Consider the following 23,558-nt stretch of genomic DNA (forward strand, 5'->3'; position numbering starts at 1 on the left):
TATTCAGACAGACATGGAGTTTACACCCGCTGGTTGTATGGGAGGGGATGGCAAGAAGGCAACTATGTATCCACGAAAGTGCTCCGAGACTTGTCCTAACCGCCATATTACACACGCACTCAGTCAATTGGGCTATTGCATTCTTCAAGAAAATTGTAATGAGAGAGTCACGCATTAAGTTACACATCTATATGTCGTACAAGTGTACAACATTTTGGCAAGAGCACGCCGACCTGATACTGAAACATCCGATTCCGAAGAGCCACAACGATGAAATCCAGCAAGACCGTGTTGTACAAGCTCTCTATATGACCATATAGGCAATAGCTTAAATGTCGAGCCTCTGTTGCACGTATGGTATAAGTATATGACGGCTCAATGTTTACAGAAAGCTATGCGCAGTTTTATTAGAGTCAGGGACTTACGCACGCGAACGCATATTCAGCAGGTGACATCGTAACGGGAAAAGGACAAACAAAAGTGAAAGGAAAATGAAGGTAGACGTAAGGTTGTAAGGTGGGCAGAGACATAGATACAGATTTACAGGGAATGTTAACCTCCGATCCAGCGAGATAAGCGGACCACGACAGGGCGCTTGACGCTTCAGACCGGCAAGTGCTTGGGGCCTCCGAGTGCTTGGGGCCTCCGAAATAATTCGTTATACAGAGGGGGTGGGGGAAGTATTCAGTAAGTGCCCAACTAGTGGACATGTCCATTGGCTATAGTGTCCGTCGCCTTCTGACGCGTACTCCAGCCCAGACAATCAGAACTTCAGACGCAGACGAAATGGACATGTCCACTAGGTAGACACATACGCAATACCCCCCCCCCCCCCCCCCCCTACCAGGTCACTTCATTGTAAAGTTCGCGCACCACACAGCTCACAATAGAAACGGGACAGAATCATTGTAGAGGCGCTCGACTGCATACGGCAGGTGCTGTTCCTCAGAACAGCATTTGGCCTGCGGTAGACGTAAATATGCTGGCGATGATGGCGATGATGATTGCGATGAAGGACGCGCAGGCATGCAGGCATAGGCTATGCTCACTTCTGGAATGAAGTCCTCCCTCCTGAAGGACGTTCCCGGCTCGCCCTTGCTTCCCGGTTCACCTTTGTCGCCCTGCAGGAATGACGTTTTCCACGGCTTGCACGGAGGGGACTTCTTTGAGTTAAATGTAATTGCGTGGTAAGTTAGAGGCGAGAGATATTTCAGACAGACAGATTTCATATATAGCAGGTTGCTCTGTCAAACGGTCCGAGGGCGCTGCGTGGGCGACTGGACGTATCGTCAAGCAGCACACTAGGAAACTCTGATGTTACAAATTGCAAAACTTCATATTAAAAGCTGGTGATGACCTGACCTACATGTGCTACCCTGTAGACGGTTTTTCTTAAATACAACGTCAGAGGCTGCTACACTAAAAAAAACAACGGACAGAACGAGACATACCTTCAGCCCGATCAAGCCACGTGGCCCATGGGGACCTTGATCGCCTTTTTCACCCTGGCGGAGGAACACATAAGATTACGCTGACGTATTGTGATTAGTCAATGCGCTGCACGTTGTGGTTTAAGCACAAAAATTGACCGACGATTACAATACTCCCTAATGCGAAATTTCAGCGCAGCTGTATACGTGTTTTCATTCCGCGATATATTGGCTGGCGCGGACAATCTGTCTCGCGCGGCACGTTACAAATGGAACGTCAAGTGTGGCGCGACTGCCTCGCTAATAGAGAGATTGCAAGAGGCAGCGCGTCGGTGACGCGTGAGCTCGATTCACAGCAGCCGCCGCCGACAGACCTCCGCTCATGCAGCGCTTTGTTTCCATATCCGTTATTGGTGGCGTCAGACGACGCGCGCTACTCTGGCGCCAGCCATCTCGTAGCCATCGTACGCGCAGAGCCCGTCTTGCGCGGCAATACACTTTTCTTCTGAAGCTTTCGCCATACCCTCCTCCTCCGCTTTCCGCCTAGCACTGTCTTCGCTATCGTCGTCTTTCATCCCCCGCTACGCTCCGCGTTCACTTTTTCATCCTTTGCTGCGCACGTTGGAGGACGCTTAAGCTTCGACTTTAAGCGGAGGACGCTTTGCTTAATGTCGAGGACGCTTTGCTTAAATTGGAGGACGCTTAAGCTTCGACTTTAAGAGTGGAACGCGAAAGCGTTATCGGGCTCCGTTCGCATCACATTTTTCTTATGAGTAGGCTTCATTGCAACCACGGAGTAAGATAAACAGAAGCGCCAACTCGGCAGCCGCGCAACGCATTCGCTTGGGACAAACCGTGCAACGCAAATTATACATCGCGTAGCGCCATCTGTCGAGGCGCGTGGAAAACACTCAACAGCTTGCTTCCATGTGCGCATGCGCTGAGTGGCGGAGACCGGCGGCGACGGCGGCGACGGCGGCGCAGAACGGGCAGCGCGGCACCCGCAGAGCGTGTCGTCTGCTACAAACGTGGACCCTCGGCCGTCTCAATTTGACAGCAATAAAACACAAAAATATATGTGCACGAATAATAAAAGCTCAAATAAACACGCGGTAGCGCTTTTATGCACGCATACGAAACATTTTTAGATGTCTTTAGAGGGAACAGACGATAAATGATGCTGTACAACAAAACACAACAGAAGTACTTGTTTTTCACTCCTCTACGTCTGCGCGGAAGCGAAGGTGGGAAATTTTCATCTTCCTCGCTTTGTTTACCATGTCTGCAGTATGTTTATTCATGCCTGACGGAACAAGGTATCTTGATACTTGTGCGTGAAGAGACTGAGCAACAGGACAGTGTTTTGTTCCCGGCTGTAAATCTGGTTATGGCAAAGGACGCGAGAAGTTTTCGCTCTTCGCTTCGCCATCTGATCTTCAACTACTCCACCAGTGGCGTCAAAATTGCCTCAAATAAGCGAGCGCTTAAAGCAATGGACAAAATATGTGCGCGACACTTCGAGAAGCAGTTTATTTTTGATAGTTACTTCAGCAAAGACAAATGTGATGTCCTACTAGATCTAAAGAAAGTGCCTCGACTTCGAAGCGGAGCAGTTCCTTCAATTTGTTTAGGGAAGCCTGGCGTAGCTCAATGATGCTGAATGCCAGGAGGAACCAGAAGACGCCAATGCGGAAAGACGGGAGGAGCTCAATTTGAATTTCTCTTCAACTACACACACTGCAGGTGCCTTTCCTTGCCCAGAGACATGCCGTAATGTAGAGAGAGAGAAAGGTAAAGAAAGACAAGGAGGTTAGCCAGTGTAAATACCGGCTGGCTACCCTGTAAATTCTCAGCCTTGCCTTCGAGATGATTCCCCCAGTTATGCAGACACATAATCAGAGCTTCTCTTGTGAAATAATAAGCAGGAAACACTGGCAGGAATTCCCAATTATTATGTTTATAGAGAATGGCGATTCTGCTCGCAAGAGAACCGGGCGACACGAAAAGCACCGCGAGAAGCAAAGAAGCAAGCGAAGCATCTTAGCACTTGATGTGTGCTTAGATAAAAAAGAGTGATAAACGTCAGCTTTTGCGTAAAAACTTCTTTTCGCTGTCGTCTTTCATTGCTTGAGACCACCCGAACTGCCGTTATATCGCCTTAACATTTGCTATAGTTTTTCTTTCCATCTTTGTTTATTTTCTGTTCCTGTGCATTGTAAAGTTCCATGTAGGCCACCTGACAAATGCCCTGCATTTGGCCTGTATAAAATAAATTAAATAACATGATACATGACTTGTTTCTCCTGCTAACGTCACTCCGTGAACCGCAAGAGCTATGCGCGCTACAGGCGTCAGGGCATGCGCGGAGCAGACGACAAAAAGGATAGGCAAGCAGGCGCCGCGAGAGAGCCCCCGCGCCTTTGCTCCTCTCCGCTGCAGAGTTTTTCTTCATTCGTAGCGCCGTCTGGCGAACACGCTGTGAAGCAGGAGCCGGCGTTGCAGAATGTGTCCCTTCCAGACGACCGGAGTCGGCGCTCCTGTCTTATCTTACTCCGTGATTGCAACCCATAACGTAGGAAAGCTAGCTTACAAAGACCAAGTTTACGCTGATCCTCTTAAAGTCGGCTTCACTTTAAAACACACGTGTATTGCTGGGAAGACAATTTTACAGGAGCAATTTAAGCCGTCTTATATCAAAATGTGAAGGCCCTAGGACTTTTTTTATCATTTTATTAATTATTTGCTGTTGGACCCGAGGCGCGCGCGTGTCCAAAATTTAGAAAGGCTCGGTTTTCAACATTCCCCTCAATGTTTACCAGAACCAAAGTACAGCGAAACACCATCAGAATTGGAGGACGCTTAAGCTTCGCCTTTAAGAGTGGAACACGATAGCATTGAAAGATTCCTGGCTGCTTATCAGGCTTTTTTCTGGTATATTTAAATTACAATCCGGCGCTATCACGCCTGTAGGTTGTGGTTAAGTCCTATTTTACGATTTCTCTGACGGATTTTACTTTGAGAAATTTCATTGTTGTTCACTAAAGCCTTGCGCCACGTGGAGGGCCTGATTGGACGGGGTGGTTCGGGATGATGTGATTCGGCATGATTATTTCCGCTAGACGCCGTTGCTTAACGCCGACGCCGAATCCGGATTTTCTGCGACACGGGGCCCTTCAAGGAATCAACCATACCATCTACGCAGATGACATCACCATCTGGTGCGCTGGCGGGAGTGACGGCCAAGTTGAGGACGCCATGCAGAGCGCCATCGATGCGACCGAGCGCTTCCTACGCCCCACTGGGCTCAGATGTTCTCCATCCAAGTCTGAGCTACTTCTCTACAAGAAAAGACCCAGAGGTGGTGGCCATCGTGATTGGAAACCGGCGTCCGAAAGCGAAATACGGCTTTTCACTGGTGACGGGTCCCCGGTGCCCAGAGTGGACTCGCTCCGAATATTGGGGATGTATATCGAGTCTAACGGTGCCAATGGTGCCGCACTCAGAAGGATCATCGCCAAAACGGAGAGTGCTCTCGGCCTCATCCAGAGGATCGCCAACAGGCACCGGGGAATCAAGGAGGACAATCTCATCCGCATTATACATGCTTTTGTGCTCTGCCACCTTTCATACTCGGCAGCCATGCATAATTGGCATGTTGCAGAGAGGAACAAGTTAAATTCCCTCATCAGAAAGGTCTTCAAGCTTGCCCTCGGCTTACCTGTGAGCACTCACACCGAATACCTGTTAAAGCTCGGAGTGCACAACACGCTCGAAGAAATAATAGAGGCGCAAGAGCGTTCACAGCTGCTCAGGCTATCCGGCACCCCGGCGGGCCGCAAGATACTCGATGAGATGGACCTCTACCCTGTCGACCATTGTCCCGACGCAGTGCGCATTCCCAGCGACATCAGATCTCAACTACACATCGCGCCCATTCCCCGCAATATGCACCCCGCACACAACGTCGGCAGACGTCGGGCCAGGGGTACAGCTCTACTCGAACATGTACGTAACAACCACATTGAGGCAAGCTTCGTGGATGCCGCGGCATATGTCCAACAAGAGGCGTTCGCCGTCTCCATCGTCGACTCTAATTCCAAGATCACTTGCTACGCTACAGTACGCACTTCGAAGCCATTTGTAGCCGAACAGGTTGCAATCGCACTGGCTGTGCTCGGTGGTCGCAGAGAGGTAATATATAGCGATTCTAAGGCGGCCATTAAGGCCTACCAAACAGGGATGGTCTCCCCTCAGGCCCTTCGCATTCTCCAAAGCTTGAAAAGTATCTCTCCGCATTCTCTCATTTGGTTTCCCGCTCACTTGGGGTCGATTGAGGGCTCTCCCTCTAACCCTAACGAGAGCGCGCACGAGGCCGCGCGAGGACTCACTGACCGCGCCGCCTCCGCAGTCCCCCTACCCCGCGGGGAACCATTGATGACGTATAATGAGATCACTAAGCATTATTATCTGTCAAGACGGGTATTCCCCCTCCCGCACCCTGCCTTACGCAGGGCGCGGGCGGTGACCCTTCGACATTTACAAGCTCGTGCGTATCCTAACCTTGCGGTTCTTCACGCTATATACCCTGAAAAGGTATCCCAGTGCGGACTGCCCTGCCTGTGGACTAACGGCAACATTTAACCATGTGTTGTGGGAGTGTGAAGCCATCGGCTCCGCCTTCAGCGAGGATAGGTGGGCTGCGCTTTTGGGCAGCCCCGAACTCAACGACCAAACCCTGGCCGTCCAGAGTGCCCGCGATCGGGCCGTCAAGCTCGGCTTGCCGGTCCCTATACGTGGGACTAGCCGGGTGGCGCGGGGTGTCCCCTGCGTCTTCTCTGGACCTCAATAAAGTTATTTCACTCACTCACACGGGGCCCTTAACGCTATCGCGTTAAAAATGTAATGTAGGTTAACTTTCGCACGACACGAAACCTTTGATAATGACGGCGAGATTGCAAGCCACAATCCAGCAGTATAGTGCACGCGCAAAACGTTTGAATATGTAGACGCTCTAACAATTGAGAAGGCTTATATGTGCATAACACCTGCGGTACATTGCAAACACGTGTACTCAGTAATGTGCTTAAGCTAATGGTGAGTACGCTGCTCTGACCTTGAGGCCCGGCTCGGCCGACCTCTTCCAGGGTTCCGTCTCAGATGCAGGCTTGTCTTGGCTGCCATGCGGCTCCGCCCGCTCCACCCATGGTACGCCGGAGGCGTCGTTCTGCACAACAATAGCTTATGCATACATACTATGAATGCAGCATTCGTACGTACAAGGTGTCCCGGTTAAAGTTAGCGATAGGTAGCAAAAAAAGACAGAGCGCATATACTACGATATACAGGGTGTTTCAGCGAACACTTTCAAAAATTCTTTAAGGTTGCCTGTAGCAGATAGCACAATTCTAGTTCATGAGCTGGTCTACTCGAAGAGGCGGACATTACTTGCACAAGAAATTGAAATGCATAATCGAATAATTAACAGAAATTAGCTTTAGAAATTAAATTAGGTTTTTAGCTAATTACCTGATGGCCCATATTGCAATTTACAAATTGTAGCCGTGGAGTTCGCAAGGCAGATCCACTTGGAACTAATTCTCGGGATGACACCAGTTTCGAGATATTAATTCCCGAAATTTGCGGAGAAATGCATTGGCGTTCCAGTTAGGTTTTCAACAAAACGTCGCTTTTTGCATTGAAGCACAAAATTAACTGGAACGCCAATGCATTTCTCCGCAAAGTTCGGGAATTATTATCTCGAAACTGGTGTCATCCCGAGAATTAGTTCCAAGTGGATCCGCCTTGCGAACTCCACGGCTACAATTTGTAAATTGCAATATGGGCCATCAGGTAATTAGCTAAAAACCTAATTAGCAAATTTGTGTTAATTAATCGATTATGCACTTTATTTTTTGTGCACGTAATGTCCACCTCTTCGAGTAGACCAGCTCATTAACTAGAATTGGGCTATCTGTCATAGGCTAGTTAGCTGAAACACCCTGTACAAAGCAGATGCTACGTTTTTCGCTCGCCGCCGCCTTCCATAATTCAGTTTATTTCATTTATCTATGAAATCGTTTAATAAGCTGTAACTGTGTAAATACCTTCCCAAACGGTGATTTTTTTTTACTAATCAGGAAGCTTTAGACCGTATAAAAAAGTGTTCCGTGTTTTTTTTTTCTTTTTTTTTACGTTTTACGCGCTCTCATTTGAACGTGGAAAGACTTTCCACGTTCAAATGAGAGCACGCGAAATCGAAAGTGAAGAAACCTTTATTTTCATATATTTAATTTCATATTTTAATTTTTCTATTTTGCATCCCTTTTAAGGCCATCAGAGCAACTGTATAATAACGTGGCTTTGCACCACCCTCTCCCCTTATTATTAGTTGCTTTTTTTCTTGCTGCCCAGTCCTTACGACGGCACGCACATTTAGCCCTAATGTATAAGAAAGGAGGAAAGATCTCGTTATACAAAGATTCGAAGAACAAAAGAGGCGAGCTGTGGAAGAGAGCCTCCCTGATGAAAGCTATAGGCACGGCGTTGCGTGATAGGTTGTCGCTTTTGTCCATCTTCCTCTACGGAGGCACCACTGATGCCGATCAACAAAATTATTGGTGCGCCGCCACTTCGATTAAGAGGCCGACTAGATGAAAGTCGCGTTCATTCATTGCAAGTGTTTTGAGTGCGCGGTCTTCGAGGCACACAATCCAGCTGTATAGAGGCGTAATTTGTCGCTTTTAGCATCTTCTATTCAGCGTTGAAAAAAAGAATGACTGCGCGAAAGGCATAATGCGGTACAAATAATCCATGTTTGAACCGTCGAACGCTAAACTTTCTATTTTAAGCGAACTTAATGAATTGATATTTAACGACGGTTTACATATTTTCAGCTAATAAGAAGCTGGGACCGCATTCACAAAACCTTTGATTCGTAAATGGCCTTTGCCACTGGCTGGGAGCCTTCTCTAATATTATATCCGACATCATGATTGGCTGGAAAATGCTCTTACAAACAATTCTAGCGTAAGAGGGTTTTGTTCACAAGATGTTCTTGCATTAGAATCGTCTGTAAGAGCAAAATACTCTATCTGCTTGTTTTCACCAGACTACTTGAACCATGAGAAATTGCCGCGCTGAAACTTGCCTGATATCCTAGAGTGTCTTGGCAAAGAGGCACAAGGACTGGGACGCTGAAAAGCCGCAGAGTCTGGATGCGTCCCTAAAAAGGGAGAGAAACGCAGAAACAAAAAGTTATAAAGCAAATATCAAACATCCAACTCAATATCTCATACACCTAGCTGTGTCACTTCGATAACGAAGTCGTGCTTGATGCGAACATTACGTTCATAGATGTTGTGCTTCTGAATAGCGCCGTCCTTTGCGCTGAGGGAGAGAGAGATCACTTTATTTTACGATAAAAATCACTGTATACGATAAAGTCCGCAAGGAATCGTTGGTCGTGAAGTATGGTTGCAGCGGTCAGCCACTCGGCGGAAGGGATAGGTGGAAGGGATGAGGCTTTGGGTAAGGGGTGTAGTTTTGGATGGCATTGCCATAGGATGTGTGGTGTGTTGGGAGGATAGACACCACAGTGGCTACAGCGAGGGAGGTCTTCAGTAAGTAGGCCTTGGAGGAGGTGCTTCTATGCTGGAGTGAGCAGGGTGTTAGAAGCGTGCCGCCGATAGCGATCGAGTCTACAACCAGTTTAGTGAAAATGTCGCTTTTCACTGCATGCGTCATGTATCGTTCTAACGAACGCGGCATTTACTAATAGAGGTTCCTAACTATAGGTTACTGCAGGGACCCTGAATTAAGTTCGTGCGTTAGAAAGAGTTACCGGCGAAAATCCAAACTCGGGGTCAATTAAAGGGGAGGCTACCAATTATAATTTAGCGCTAAAGCAAGTGAGATATGGACATCTCCCCCTAGCTCATATTTATTTCCCTAAAGTTAGCAGATTTCGCCGTCTGCTCCCCACGCACACATTTCAACAGGATAAAGATCATGAGCCATTCCACTCTGTGAAGGTGGGTGACCAGCGAAGCTGTTTAGCATGTAGGCGCGCTGCTCCTCGAGAGGCCTCCCCATTACCACGGCAGAAGAGAAGTGAAATTCAAAATGAAGAAGGGCAACTTGTATTTCTGGCTTTTTATTTTCTGGCTTTTTTAACTCACCATGTACCAGTCCTACTGAATAAACCTGAGAACTGTTTAAATAAAGATGTTGGGCTTTCACGAAGGTGAGTATACAATATGTTCGTATTTGATTAATTTTGTTGATCCACTGTATTTATCTCGTCTTATATACTACTTGCATGTGTTATTAGTGCGTCTAGTATGTAGTGCATGTATTTGCACATCTTGATATTGACACGTGTACTTGTCTATCTTTCACCGGTGACCGCTTTTCACCGACTAACAAATGGTAAACATTCGGCGCAGGACGGCGCCTGCATGTATCGGAAGTTCCTCGAACGTTATCGATGCTTCTATCCGTTGTCTGTTGTCACCGACGCTCATGTACTAATCTGATTGTATGAGCGACGCGAATTGTCTAGTACTTTCTGTAAGACACGGGCACCCAGGGATTACTGTGGAACCTTCGATGATTCATGTATAAAAGCCGACACGTTTCGCCGCTGATCAGATTTCGACGATCGCCGACTGTGTTCGCCGCTGTCGTTGCGCTTCGAGTGCTACTTGCTTTTGTGGGTACAGGTTCGCCCAATAAAAAGTCCGTTTCGTCATTCACAGTTTTGCGACTTTCTTCACCGTCACAACTACGTGACAATATCCATAGTATATATATTATAGTATCGCGTATAGAGTAGGCGTAGGTATTTTTATTTTTGTGACTGCTGCTTATAGTACAGGTATAGGTTTTTATTGATGTGTCATCATGTATTATCATTTAATGATATTACCAATGTAATGACACTGCTGCCAGATTATCCCCCCCCCCCCTTCCTGGCCTCCGTCAAGCTGCATGCTTACAACTTTTTTGCCAGGGGAGCCTTCAGCACAACGTTGTATGTGGGTTGTGAATAAATTGAATTGAATTGAATTATATCCATTCGCGTGGACGACGGGATTTCCGCTTTGAGAAGCCGGACGAAACTAGACACGCGTGACGTTTCCATGGCACCGCCGCCACAGGACAGCGGAAGGAAAGGAAACTAGATACGCAAGCGCTTGGAACGCCGACAAAGAGAGGGCGGTGCGAACATGGCCGACGCGGGTCGCACAGCGGCAAATCTTTGAGAAACCTTTATTATCTACGAGCCTACTGATCTTGAAAATGGTCCCTATTCATAACCTATCTACTCAAAATGCATATCCAAGCGATGAGATGTATAAGCTCTTGCACAGAATCAAACGATTTTGCATCAAATGCGGGACCTGAGTTATTGCTAACGCAGAACAAAAATCACGGAACCCTAGCCATAAACAGGTTCGCTGTAAAATTTGTAGGGTGTAAAAGCCCCAAGGTGCACAGTGGGCTGCTGAATAACCGCTAGTTGGGCTAGTTGTATTCATGTCATCGTGATAACAGAGGGCTTGACGGTCGTCGTTCTCGCCTTCGTGTTCAAGGAGGCGTGAGCGAGTCTCACCCAGTAAAGGTGGATACACACGCGAAGGCAAAATCCCGCCTGCTCCGCGGGCCAAATAGTCACATGATCACTTGAATCCGGCGCAGCCGAGTTAGGTCGCATTCGCACAGCCGGACCGCAGTTTGCGGAATCCGCGTGCTTACTCTCGACTCCAACGTTTATTAGCAGCTGCGCGTTTGCATACTCGGCGTGCTCTATATTTCATAGCGCTGTGAATCCCTCAACAAGAGCCAAAAAAGTGACGGTTGCCTCGTCACTTAGCGTTTTCTTGTGCACCTCACTCATGTTGAAGTCACGCAGCCTGCGCGGTCTGAGTAAATAGAAATGCGCGCGCAACCACGACTCGTCTTTCCCGCTGCATCACAACAAAATACATGCGGTCACTGCTGCACAATGAAATCACACGTGGCTGCAAGCCGATAACACGCCATCGTAGCCACGCCAATGCGTCCGATGTTGACAGATTTGACGCGGACTACGCTAAATTGAGGTCATACGACCGCCAAACGGACAGATGGAAATACCGGCGAGCATTTTCAATCCGGACCGCTAGCGGAGGAGCCCGGACTAGGCGAGGGCGGCACGTTTTGATGACGCGCGCGTCACGTGATACGCCATCCGCTGCGAAAATTCCTCCTCCGTCCGTTCGTGTGAATCCACCTTAGCGATGGTCCTTCACTCCGCTGCGCAGAGCGCACGATGCGGAAAGGTCTATCGACTCTCCAACACGGAGCAGAGAAGGAGTGAGACCACCAACAGATGCAGTACTCCAAATATACCACACAGCACAACAGACACGGCTTATGAACGAATGTTCTCGCAAAACCGATCGACTACGCGTGGCTGCGGCTAAGTCTCACGTCCAACTGGTAGCGGGTCTGAGGAACACCTGCCGCGGTGAGGAAGCGCTCTGTGGTTATAGGAATAGTTAGGACTTAGTTATAAGTTAGGACTTATAGAAGAGTTAGGGGCAGGGAAGGGAGGCGACGTTTAGCTGCAGCACCAAGTGCCTATTTATATCAGAGGCTCCGGCAACAGTCACCAACGCCGCACGCATTTTGAGCGAACGCGGGCAAAACGCCGGCGGCGTCGACAACAGTTCTGCGTGTTGCCGGTGCTGCTGCATGTCCAAGTTTATACAGCTGATAAAGCTGCTATCATTACTCCGTATAGCTCTCTTCAAATTTGCTATCGCAATTGATGCTTCGCCTTTCAGGTGAAACTGCGACAACTTTTTTTTGTCACGAATGACTTACACTCGTAAATAATGGCATATATACTCATCAAAAGGCTACAGGCCAGCACTGTGCAGTTTATGGGTGCACAAACAAGCAGCGGTAAATAACGATTTTGGGGACTAAGTGTGTTCACAACACAGCACTCCGCCAGACAACTGCCGATGTGGTATGTTCACGCTTCACCGGTTTCCTGCATCACCTGAGGACTTGGCATTTCAGTCTAATGTGAAACAATGCACACATCAGTAAAATAATGTATTTTGGTAAACCCTTTTCGGCCTATTTCCCAATAGGTTGCGAGAATTGCCAGCTCTTCTATGCTGGTAGAAGTCATAGTCATGAGCAATACTCAGCGAAAAAAGTATAGCACTCAAAAACCACTGAAATGGGTTCGGACGTGGGTACTAAGGGAAGCAAACACTAAAGTATGCTGGTAGAAGTCATAGCCATGAGCATGACTCAGCAAAATGACAATGACTCAGCGAAAAAAGATTAACACTCAAAAACCACTGGAATGGGTACGGACATGGGTACTAAGTGAAGGAATCACTAAAGGATGTTGGTAGAAGTCAAAGTCACGAGTATGACTAAGGCTTTCACCCTAAGGTCTCTTAGGTGTAGCTAAAGCGACTCCTGAGGACTCATGACATGAACGTCGTGACATGCGTGTCATCTACGTCATGAAAGAGCCGCCTACGTCTTGGTGCTCTCATGGTCGTTTGGTTAACTATAGTAGGCTCCCCGCACACTGCTTCACATAACATCGATTCCCACAGGGCGTGGGATCTGCCGGTTTTTTTCTTCTTTTTTTTGTACCACTCGACTAGACGCCTCGTTTTATTGCGATAGCAATTATATGGACACTCCAAAGAGGATTTCTGCCGTCGGCGTCGCCGTGAGGTTCCGTATGACGTCAATGGCGATGAAATCGTCGCCGCGCGCTTTCACGGGGAGTGAACGCACGGCGCGTTCTGCGCCGTGCTCCCTGAAGGGCTGAAGAATTAAGCGTCTCTTTCCTCATTTACAATCACCATATATGTAGAGCAACGCGAGTTCTTCCGACGCGCGAAAGGCCGTATGGGGAGGGGGAGGAAGAGAGAGGGGAGGCGGTGTTTAGCTACGGCACCAAATGCCTATTTATATAAAAACGTTGTGAGGCGAGAAGGTGGTAAAGACTTCCGACGCTGCTCGACGAGTGTCCTGTTCTGATCTCGTCGAGAACCTCCGAGCCGCCCCCAGAGGCACCGGCAACAGTCACCAACGCCGTGCGTTTGATGCGAACGCGGGCAAAACGCCGACGGCGTCGACAACAGTTCTGCGTGTTGCCGGTACTGCTGCATGTGCAAGTTTACACAGCTGATAAAACTACTATCCTTACTCCGTATAGCTCTCTACTAATTTGCTATTGCAATTGATGCTTCGCCTTTCGGATGAATCTACTTTTTTTTTCAAGGCCATCGCGCAACGATAAGGCTTTACTAACATGCGGCATCGTGCTCAATCAGCGCGAAAAGGACAGGGTGCAGAACCTGCCCTTCTCGAGAGGTCAAAAACAAAAATTGTGCGGTAACCACCAAAGATAATGTAAACGAACAGCCGAACGCTTAAAGAAAGCCACTCGCTTTATTAAAGAAGTAGTGCGCTTGACGGCGTATATTTCTTGCAGCGAGAATATTTAGGCTGCGTTTGTGACTTCACTAGGTTATTCAGTAGAGAACAGAGCCCTTAACCAGCACACCTGCAGTGGACAGCAGCCAAGAGAACGGACGAAAGAACCAAAGAGAGCTCGTCAGCTTTAATATTTGATGCAAGTGCACATGTCTTGGCATTACCTGATGATTTAGTAAGCACCCTGGCACCGGAAGTGTGCGAATGTTTAGCCACGGCCACTGGATAAAAAAGGTGATTTTTTTTAAATCCAGCGGCCGTGGTTTAGCCGTATAACATTTGACGCACGAAGAGCTGCAGAGATGCAAGAGCGTGAATTGGCGCAGTCCGACTTCGTCGGCCGTGCCCGCCGAGGTGCGCGACTTCGGCTGAAGACGACGCTGGCGCGTTTTGTCTACACGGAACCGCACGGCAGCGTGGGGGATAACTCCCAATAACCGCTGCCCTCAGTGCAGACATTGCTGAGCCGTGCTCCCTCAAGGGCTGCAGAAGATAGCGTCAACCTTTCCCTTTCCCTCAAGAACCACTTATCATCAGACAAAAAGAAACATTATGGCATGCCTTGTTCGACTGTCCAGTGTCAAAAACTTTTTGGTTCATGCTGTCGTGAATGTTCCATGTGCATACACCCCTTGAACGACACCTTTTGTCGAATAAAGTTGCACCTACTTACCATGTACGTACACAGTCAAAAACAAAACCGCGAATTCTCTTCCATGTTATTTTGTGGTGCATAGGTGCACTTGTGTTGTGGCGCCAACGAGGATCAGCGGCACTACAGAGAGAGAGAGAGAGAAACGGGGTGGGAAAGGCAGAGAGTTTAACCCGAAAATATTCTGGTTTGCTACCCTGCACTGGGGAAGGGGAAATGAAAGGCGGAAAGAATAGGGAAGAGAAAAAGCAGTCACGAAAAAAATACAAGGAATAAAAAAAATAGAGGAGGTTGAAAACGTCTGTGGGAACTATAGTCTGTCAGAAAGTCCACTCGATCGCAAAAACTTCAAGAGTGCCTTGACTGACTTGCTGTGTGACGACTGTGTAGGCCGGCGTTCCAGGACTGTCTGCTCCGAAAGCGGCCGGTCGTCAAGACACGCCAGCGTGGTCGCGAGTGACTGCCTATGTGCGCTGTATTGGGGACAATGACGAAGTACGTGCTCGATATTTTCCTCGTCACCGCAGTGGTCACACGCAGCACTATCCTCCCATCCGATGCGGAAAGCAAACGACTTTGTAAATGCGACACCAAGCCACATTTGGCAAAGTACCATTGTTTCGGGTCGGGATAGTCCAGGTGGAGGTCAAGTCGAAGACAGGGGTCCAGTCGATTCGTGTGCTGCAAACTAGGTGTGTTCCACAACGATTGTGTGGCATAGTTTGCAAGCACTACAGGGGCAGCCAAAGCAAGCTATGTATACCCATTGATACGCCGTCTACGCAAACACATGTATGAACAGGCGTGCGTAGACTTGATTAATATGAACGAAGACCAGTTTCTGCGGAAATGGCATACAAGATTTATAAAGCTCTGGAATTCGCGCATAAATGCACTGTTGTTACCGTAATTTGGCCTGCCAGATTTGTACTAATTGAATTGGCTGACAGTCCTGCATGTGATGTCTATACGGATGCGACGAGAAGATTGACCACATATTCTGCCGCTGTCCTCAATTTGAAGCAGAAAGACAATCTATGTTCAACGCATTTAGGAAAATAGATGATCGTCCTCTGAGTGAACAGACTATACTAGAACATCGTCCCGAACAGCCATCGGCTCAGAAGGCAGTGAAAGCACTTTTGTGATTTCTGAGAACGTTTGGTTTGTACGAGCGCCTTTGGCTCTGTATTACGGTCCGTGCATGTCTCCAAACCCCCACCCTCTCTCTGTATCTCCCGTCACCCTTCCCCCAGCGTAGGGTAGCCAACCGGATTCTTGACTGGTTAACATCAATGCCTTCCTTACATCTCTCTCTCTCTCTCTTGCACTTGTGCGTGAGGCACGGTGAGGGCAGAATCTGTAGGTAAGAGAGCGCGTACCAGGAATGTCCCGCTGAGAAGGGGTCCCGCCTGTGCCAGGTACAGGGTGGAGGCGTGGTCGAACACGAGCTCCTTGGGGATGCGCGTCACGTGCTGGGCCATGCGCACGTCCTGCAGTGTGCTGCAGTTGAGTAGCTCCAGGCTCAGCTGGTTGCCAGTCGCCGTCATGCTCAGCCTGGGAATACCACTGCACTGCAACAGCGACGCACTGCCTCGGCAGGCGAGCGCTTGGCTCCGCAGGTTTCAACAAGTTGGTTTCCGGAAAACAAAGAGCTCTGTCGACGACCTTTTCATCAATGCGACCCGCAACTTTGCACGCACAGCCACTGAACAACCGCGCCCGCCTGTCCCCAGATGAGGTTATAATAGCACAATCGTTTCTTATCTATCGCCTTGTTGCATAAGTTGCAAAGCACACAACACAAATTACCCACATGTCCCGAACTTTAGTTCGACTGGACATTGTGCGCGCATGCATAATAAGTTGACGGATATAATAAAGAAATTGAATTATACGTATTACGTGCCAAAACCACGATCTGATTAAGAGGCATGCCGTAGTGGGGGGCACCGGAATAATTTACACCACTTGGGGTTCTTTAACGCGTACGTCGATTATTGTAGAATGCACGGCTGACATTCAGCGGTCGTCGGTTTCTTTAGCGCGCGGTGGATCGTAACTTGTAGACCAATAATAAATCTAGCCAGATGTCATGTGCGGCCTGCAAGCGTGCATAATTACGGTTTTTGAATCTTATACTTTTTTTACATTAGGCCACCCTCCGCGCAAACGAACCTGCACAGACTTTAATGCAGGCAAACTCTCTGCGTTTCTCAATTATGCGATCATCCATTGATGCGCTCAGTAGTTTTGCAATGTGCTTTGACTATATAAAAGGCTTCCGACATAACTTAAAAGGTTAAAGGGCCGTGTAGGTATACCTACATGGTCCGTCTGAAACTTCAGTCACCTTTGTCCAACGCCTTTAGTTTCGTATGTGAGTGTCTGCTTTTTTTGTATACGCGCGGATCACCACTCGCATATCTCCTTCATTGCACAGCGCACTGCTTGTTGGTAGGTAGGCTTAAATAGAGACCAAATTGGAGAAGTTAGAAGTAGTCCATGCCTTCGGCTACTCCATTTCACTTCTATAGAAAATGTAATAGTGTTTTAAAAACGAACGAAAGTACAAGACAAAAATTATAATAAAAGGACACCTTAGCACCCGCAAACATACAGTGATAAAAAAAAGACAAAGGCAGAACAAAAACCACAAATCCGAGTTATCGCATAAAATCACCTGGTTCCCCTTCTTCTCTCGTTTATACATTGCGAGGGTCTCGAATTTGGCAGCCTTGATGTCATTAGGTAGCATGCGAGGGTTTATTATCCACGTGCCCGCTCTCCCAAGATCACGTGTTACGTGACGCCATCGGGCTAAAAAGGATTTTCCACATCCGCCCACCATGGTTCTGAGTGGCGCTGGTTAACGCACCTAGGGCTAGATCTAGTAAAACATAAATACCCAAGTTAGTGGGCGAATTGATTGCCGTCGCCGTACCACAGCTGGTAGTGCAACGCACGCGTAATTCGCAGGTTGCGGGTTCGGCTCCTGCCGGCGACAAATTATCTTTTCGTCCACTTTGATTTCCCTTTTCTTCATTATTTTCGTCATTGCAATTTCAACCACACTTAATTTCCCCGATGCTTTCCTTGGATTCATTGTCTGTTGGCTTTATGTGATTAAAACCGCCCTTAGTCTTTCTGAGCGCACATTAATAAGAAAAAAAATTTTCACTGCAATGAAACTTGTCCTTCAAAGTCCGCTAGCTGACCATGCCAAAGTGCGCGTCTTGTGGCACTGACGGACGCGGAAACGCATAAATTATAAAAGTAAAGACAGATGAAATGTCCATTGCGATCACGGGGTCGTTTTGTTTACACAAAAATGAAGAGACGAAGATGAAGCCTTTTCACGCTGTTAAAAAAAAAGTATAGTCGCGTGGTTGCACGTCCCTCTGTGCCACAAACAGCGTGCTTTGCTATAATGCAACAAGTCCCGTTTAGAGCCTTAATAGCCTTGTATTGCATATTGCTTCCGACACTATTCGTGGCATAAGAGTGGCTTGTTGGGCAAGTTGGTACATGGTACTTGTTAAGGGTATGCCAGCAAACGGAAACAATAAGTATAGAAAAAAATCGTGAGGCAAAATACATTCTCCGTGTCTTGCCTAACGATTTTTTTTTCTAGTTATCGTTTCCGTTCGCTGGCGTATACCCTTAACAAGTGCTATTCGTGGCTACGTGCCGAGCTTCACCTGATCCATCCGTGCGGTCCGGTGGCCTGCTTGGGTAGCCGAAAGGTGGCCAGGCGTTGCGATCCGAGGTGCATGGACACGTCCGTGTAGTACAGGCTCACGTGGGACGCGTCGCGCGACACCGCCAGGCCCAGCTGAACCAGTGTCTCGGATGGATTCACGACGGCAAACAGGAACTGCTCGTCCTCAATCGAGCCGGAAGGAGGCTCAGCGTGGCCGGAAGAAGAGTGAGCTGCGGCCGGCCGGAACACCGCCTGCGGTGCCACAACCGCAGACTGAATCTCTCGACAGGTTGCATACACGCATGTTTATGTTGTTCTTCTTAGCACATTCGCGGCTGTTGAGTTTTTTTCAATGTGACGTCCACTTGCAACCACAAGGTTTGTATCACTCATGACTATTTGAACACTATACCAGGTGTTCTTTCTTTTTAAAAGCTCCAAAAATTGGAAAAAAAAAACTGATTGTGGCAGACAGCGCAATTCTAACCCTTGATCTAAATTACTCATTGAGGTGGCCACAACTTCTACGAGAAATCAATATACTTCATTAAGTCATTACCATAATTACGTTAATAAACTTTAAATTGATCACTATACGGCACATATTTAAATCTACGAATTATAGCCGGTGAGTTCGCAAGGCGTATCCACTTGGAACGAATTCTCTGTACTGCACCAGTTTCGAGATATTAATTGTCAATGTGTCTGACAAAGTAGATTGGTGTTCCAGTTACTTCTGTGCTTCAATGCATAAAACAGCATTTTTTAATAAGTAACTGGAATGCCGATGCATTTCATCAGACACTTTCAAAATTATAATCTCGAAACTGGTGCAGTCCTGAGAATTCGTTCCAAGTGGATACGCCTTGCGAACTTACCGGCTATAATTCGTAGATTGAAATATGTGTCGTACGGTAATCAATTAAAAGTTTATTAGCGTAATTATGTTAGTGATTTAATGAAGCATTTTGATTTCTCGTAGAACTTGAGGCCGCCGCATCGAGTAATTTAGATCAAGGGTTATAATTGTTCTGTCTGCCACAGGCAGTTTTTTCTTTAATTTTTGGAGCTTCTAAAAAAAAAAAAAACCCCGTATATAGGTGTTGCATTATTTTTGCTGCATGAAATCAATGGCCCATGTTTAGCCTATCAGCCAATATAAGGCCACGGACTGTAAAACGAAGGCCTCTTCCAGCGATTTCCAGTTGTCCTGCATCAGCTAACTCCATCTTATGCCTACAAATTTCCTCTCCCTTCATTCCAGCCAACGCTCAGCAACGTACACCTATAGACGTTTTCCTTCACTTGATTGTCATTACGTGGCTCTAATGAATCAAAGGTTATCTGTTGTAGGTACGACATGGCTCCTTTTTTTCTGTTATTTTGAAGTGCAGTCATCTGTAGTCATCTGCAACTCTCTTATCATACTGCATTCTTTCTATCTATAATGTCTCTTGTGACCGCTTGGATAAAAAAAAAACTCAATTCCCTGCTGCGAAAGGCTATATATAGCTGCCAAAACGAACTCGTCTTTTCTTGTCAGGCTATATCAGACGTTGCTTTAGCTTTCCGTATATTAGTCTTCCCGTCTACTTAGTAGTAATTACCCTTAGTAGTCACCCTGCTAAGTAGTTAGCCTGCTGACTTAGTAGTTACTCTGCTCAATAATTTCGAGTAAATCCCCTCCAGCGTTGGTGAAGAAGACAGTGTCATCTGCGAGCCGCAGGTGCATGAGATGTGCACAGTTATTCGTAACCCACAACTCTTTCAAATCTAAAATACGGAATACTTTTTTCAGGCATGCAATAAATACCAACTGAGTGATTGCGTCTACTCGCGGGAAACCATTGTTAGCTGGTATTTACCATTGTCCTTATGGTAAATTACGGTAGCTATGAAATCCCTATACATACTCTCTAAGATAACTGAGCTTACATGCATCCTCCGCTCCTGACTACGCAATGCCTCCGTAACTTCTCGTTTCTCTATTGAACTGAATGACTTTGAAAGGAATACAGTGTGGTTAGCTATGCCGCGCTGATTCCTAAATAACCTTATATATTCTAGACTCGAATACCATCTTCTGTTGAACGCCTTTTTTTTTTTCTGAAGTCAGCATATTTGATTAATCAAACGTAAGTACATCGAGCCTGAGTTATGTAAAGCGGAGCTCGGATTGTATTCAAAGATACATTAGAGAATATTTGGCAAGATAAAGAAAGCAAGTGAATTGATCTTTCATTTTTATCTCGCTTGACATCTAGTTTCTTGTGAAGTAGTATTACGTTATTATTTTTCTAAGATTCTGGAATACGTACGACAGTCGACTTCATGAGATATTGAGTAGAAAGGGCCGCAGGTTTTACAGTATAATAACACCACCGTTGTGTCTTACGGCATCTTCTGTCGATTTTAGCCTCGGCATATTTTGCAAGGCCTGCAAAATGTTTTCACCACAACTACGCCTAAGTATGCCTAGCCCTACATTTACATTCTAGTATAGAATTCTCGGGAGTACATATGCAGTGACAGTCACTCTAGTCTAATGTGGTTTTGATATTAGAAGTCATTAATCCTCGGCAAAACCATTGATGACACTCGAATGGCAGTATACCGATAGTCTGTTTAAAACTTCGAAGCTGGTTAATGTAAGAAGTTCCAAGGACATCAGAAAGTCAGTACGAGCCTATAACTGCCTTACTGCCGAGCTCCACTAGCGTAAGATTCCCCCATGTAATCTTCATACGAAGTTATTTGAGTGAGCTAGTGAATCAGCTATCCCTGCGTAGTGCACGCTGCACAAATTACGCGGCAACAGTCAAACATAAAATGACACAGTAAATTTCTCATGCGTATCTGTGTGAAAATTGGGCTCGTGTCGTCTGGTTCAACAGGCAGCGCGTATCACGTGAAATGTTCCGAGTGTAGTTCGTATGGTTGCACAGACGTGTGCTTCACGCCACTCTGATAGATATACAGCAATGCGGTTTAATGCACGCAACGCACGTGCAGGGCGAAGTCCCTGAAGAGAGCCGCGGGAAGCAGCAGACGGTAAGGGAACTTGACGTCCGCTCTGGGCCCGAACTCGAGTGCCAGCGACGGTCCGGACTCCGGGTCGCCGGCGGCGAAACGCACCGTCTCCGGCGAGGCCGCGCTGCCACTGGGGCGCACACGACGTAACAGGTCCAGCTCGGCTGCAGGGTAGCCTACAAGACGAAATAAAAGACTTGCTTTCACTTGACTTGAAGTGCCTCTTGTCAATGCGCTCTGGTGGCCGACAGTGGCTTCCATGCGTATGTAACCCCGATACGGTGCCTCACGATAGCATGATCACTCTTAGTGAGAAATGTTCCTGCCTCAATGATTCTGCAATATAGCGCAGGTATGATAAGATATTACCTTGCACATCAGTGCAGAACAGGAGTACACCGGCTATCACTGGACTCTGCGTTCAGTTCCGTCTCTGTTGGGCAACTGCGCTTTCCTGCCGCCAGGAACATCCTGTGCGCCCAAAACTTCGATGATGCACTGACCGAAAGTTTTCGCGCACAGAGTCAACCGTGCTGGTGGCCATGGCTTACCCAAACTGTAGTATCGTGTATTATGTAATACGGGAAGCTATGCCTGGGCTAATAAATGTACTCCTTTACTGTAGTTACATAAAAAAACAGCACAAGCATGAGCACTGACAGTTCAGAAGCAAACAAGACAGGCATTCGTGTCGCGGCTTTCACTATTGCGCTGTTTATTCTCGAGAACAACAATCCAGCCAAACTTGCAAATTGCCTCACATAAACTCCTTCTTGCACTCGTTAGATTGATGTCATGGCATAAATGCTGAAGTTAATATACTGAACAGTGGGCTCAGTTTTTGAGACACGGGAGCACCGCAAACTTGTTGCACGGCGTTATTATCGAAAGCTGGTGATGCTGAGCATGGATCATCACGGTCGAAGAAAAAAGTTGCAGAGCCAAACACACACCGTCGTTCACAGAAGGTTAAGATTGTAGTGCCTTGATGGCAGTTCCTCAGAACAAGGTGAATCATCAGCGTCACTGCGCGTACAATAATATGCAGAGGGGGTCTCAAATGCCACCCCCTCTGAATTGAACGAGATGCGTCGGTTCAGCAGCATAACTGCGCATGATTTGGGTACTCCTTTGAGCGATTCGTCGGTGCAACAAAAGTGCGCGGTCTAAAGGGGCTTTAACCATTTGTCTCTGACTTTGAGTAGAGAGATCATGGGATAGATACGGTTCGAGGGAGTCTCAGGACATAATCTGGTCACGCTTTCGCCCGCATATTCGCGATGACAGTTGACATAATTCATTATCCGACTGCACTTTCGACCTACTGCGCGTTCTCCTGCTATGTTGACTAAAGAAATACCCCTTAAGTCTTCGCAGCGGTGTGCAACCCGTGAGCCACAGGAGGTAAGGACAGTTCAAACGCGTATGGCAATAACAGCGCATATTCTGGCTGGGCGTAGTAGCTTCATACTAGATCAAGTCACACTACTACGGCATCGACTTCTCGCCGGCGAGAAGAATGAAAGAACCTAACGGTTTCAATTATTGTAGGTTTGTTAGTAAGAAAAAGTAATCACCAACAGCAGCCGAGATGTCCCGCAGTGGGAAAGGCAGGGAGCGGGTCGACCTTTGTGACGTCGCCAACTGAGCGGCCATGAAGCAGGTGAAAACCGTGAACATGTATCTGAAACACCGAGAACGAGAGAAAAAAGGATTTGTGGGGGAATCATCGACGGTGGCCAAATAGCCGAACGCTTAAATCTAAAAAAAAAACTATTTTCTTCAGTGAAATCAACAATAGGCTTAAAGGTGCATGTTTATTGCAGTCAAGGTATTTAGGTAGCGTTTATTGTTTCATTGCGCAAAATCCAGTGACAACAAAATCGTTAACCGGCGCATCTGAAGCAGCATTACAGGTGGAATAGGTGGCATACGTGGAATGAATGAAAAACATTATTTCGTGAGCTTTTCAGCGCATGCGCCGGATGGAAGTGGTTCCCACTTCACGGGAATCGATATATGCTGCTCTCGCCGCCTGGCCCCTGGTTACGAGCCGAAGCTGGTCTTCCAGGGCGGGGCTGGACAGCAAGATCTTCCATCGCTCTCTAAGGGGTTGGATGGATAGGGGGGATCATGTTGAGGTTAGGATTGGTGATAAGTGGTGGGTGTTGTTTTCTAAGTTTGCATTCTACTATCATGTGTTGGCGTGTACCTGGTTCATGAA

The 23,558-nt window shown here is 47.3% G+C and overlaps 1 protein-coding gene across 1 annotated transcript in view; it reads right to left on the minus strand.

The window, feature by feature from the left end:
- LOC119452965 (collagen alpha-1(XVIII) chain) overlaps positions 1–23,558 on the minus strand; it is a 45,717-nt gene that overhangs the window by 14,427 nt on the left and 7,732 nt on the right. The window contains exons 3-10 of the mRNA XM_049667445.1: positions 22,912–23,018; positions 21,311–21,510; positions 18,303–18,556; positions 15,984–16,158; positions 8,578–8,652; positions 6,544–6,654; positions 1,452–1,505; positions 1,050–1,121 (exon numbers count right to left, since the gene is read on the minus strand). Of these exons, the coding sequence (XP_049523402.1) occupies positions 1,050–1,121; positions 1,452–1,505; positions 6,544–6,654; positions 8,578–8,652; positions 15,984–16,158; positions 18,303–18,556; positions 21,311–21,510; positions 22,912–23,018 (1,048 nt within the window). The remainder of the gene's footprint in view (positions 1–1,049; positions 1,122–1,451; positions 1,506–6,543; positions 6,655–8,577; positions 8,653–15,983; positions 16,159–18,302; positions 18,557–21,310; positions 21,511–22,911; positions 23,019–23,558) is intronic.

This window comes from Dermacentor silvarum, chromosome 5 (genome assembly GCF_013339745.2).
Source record: "Dermacentor silvarum isolate Dsil-2018 chromosome 5, BIME_Dsil_1.4, whole genome shotgun sequence".
Taxonomy (NCBI): domain Eukaryota; kingdom Metazoa; phylum Arthropoda; class Arachnida; order Ixodida; family Ixodidae; genus Dermacentor; species Dermacentor silvarum.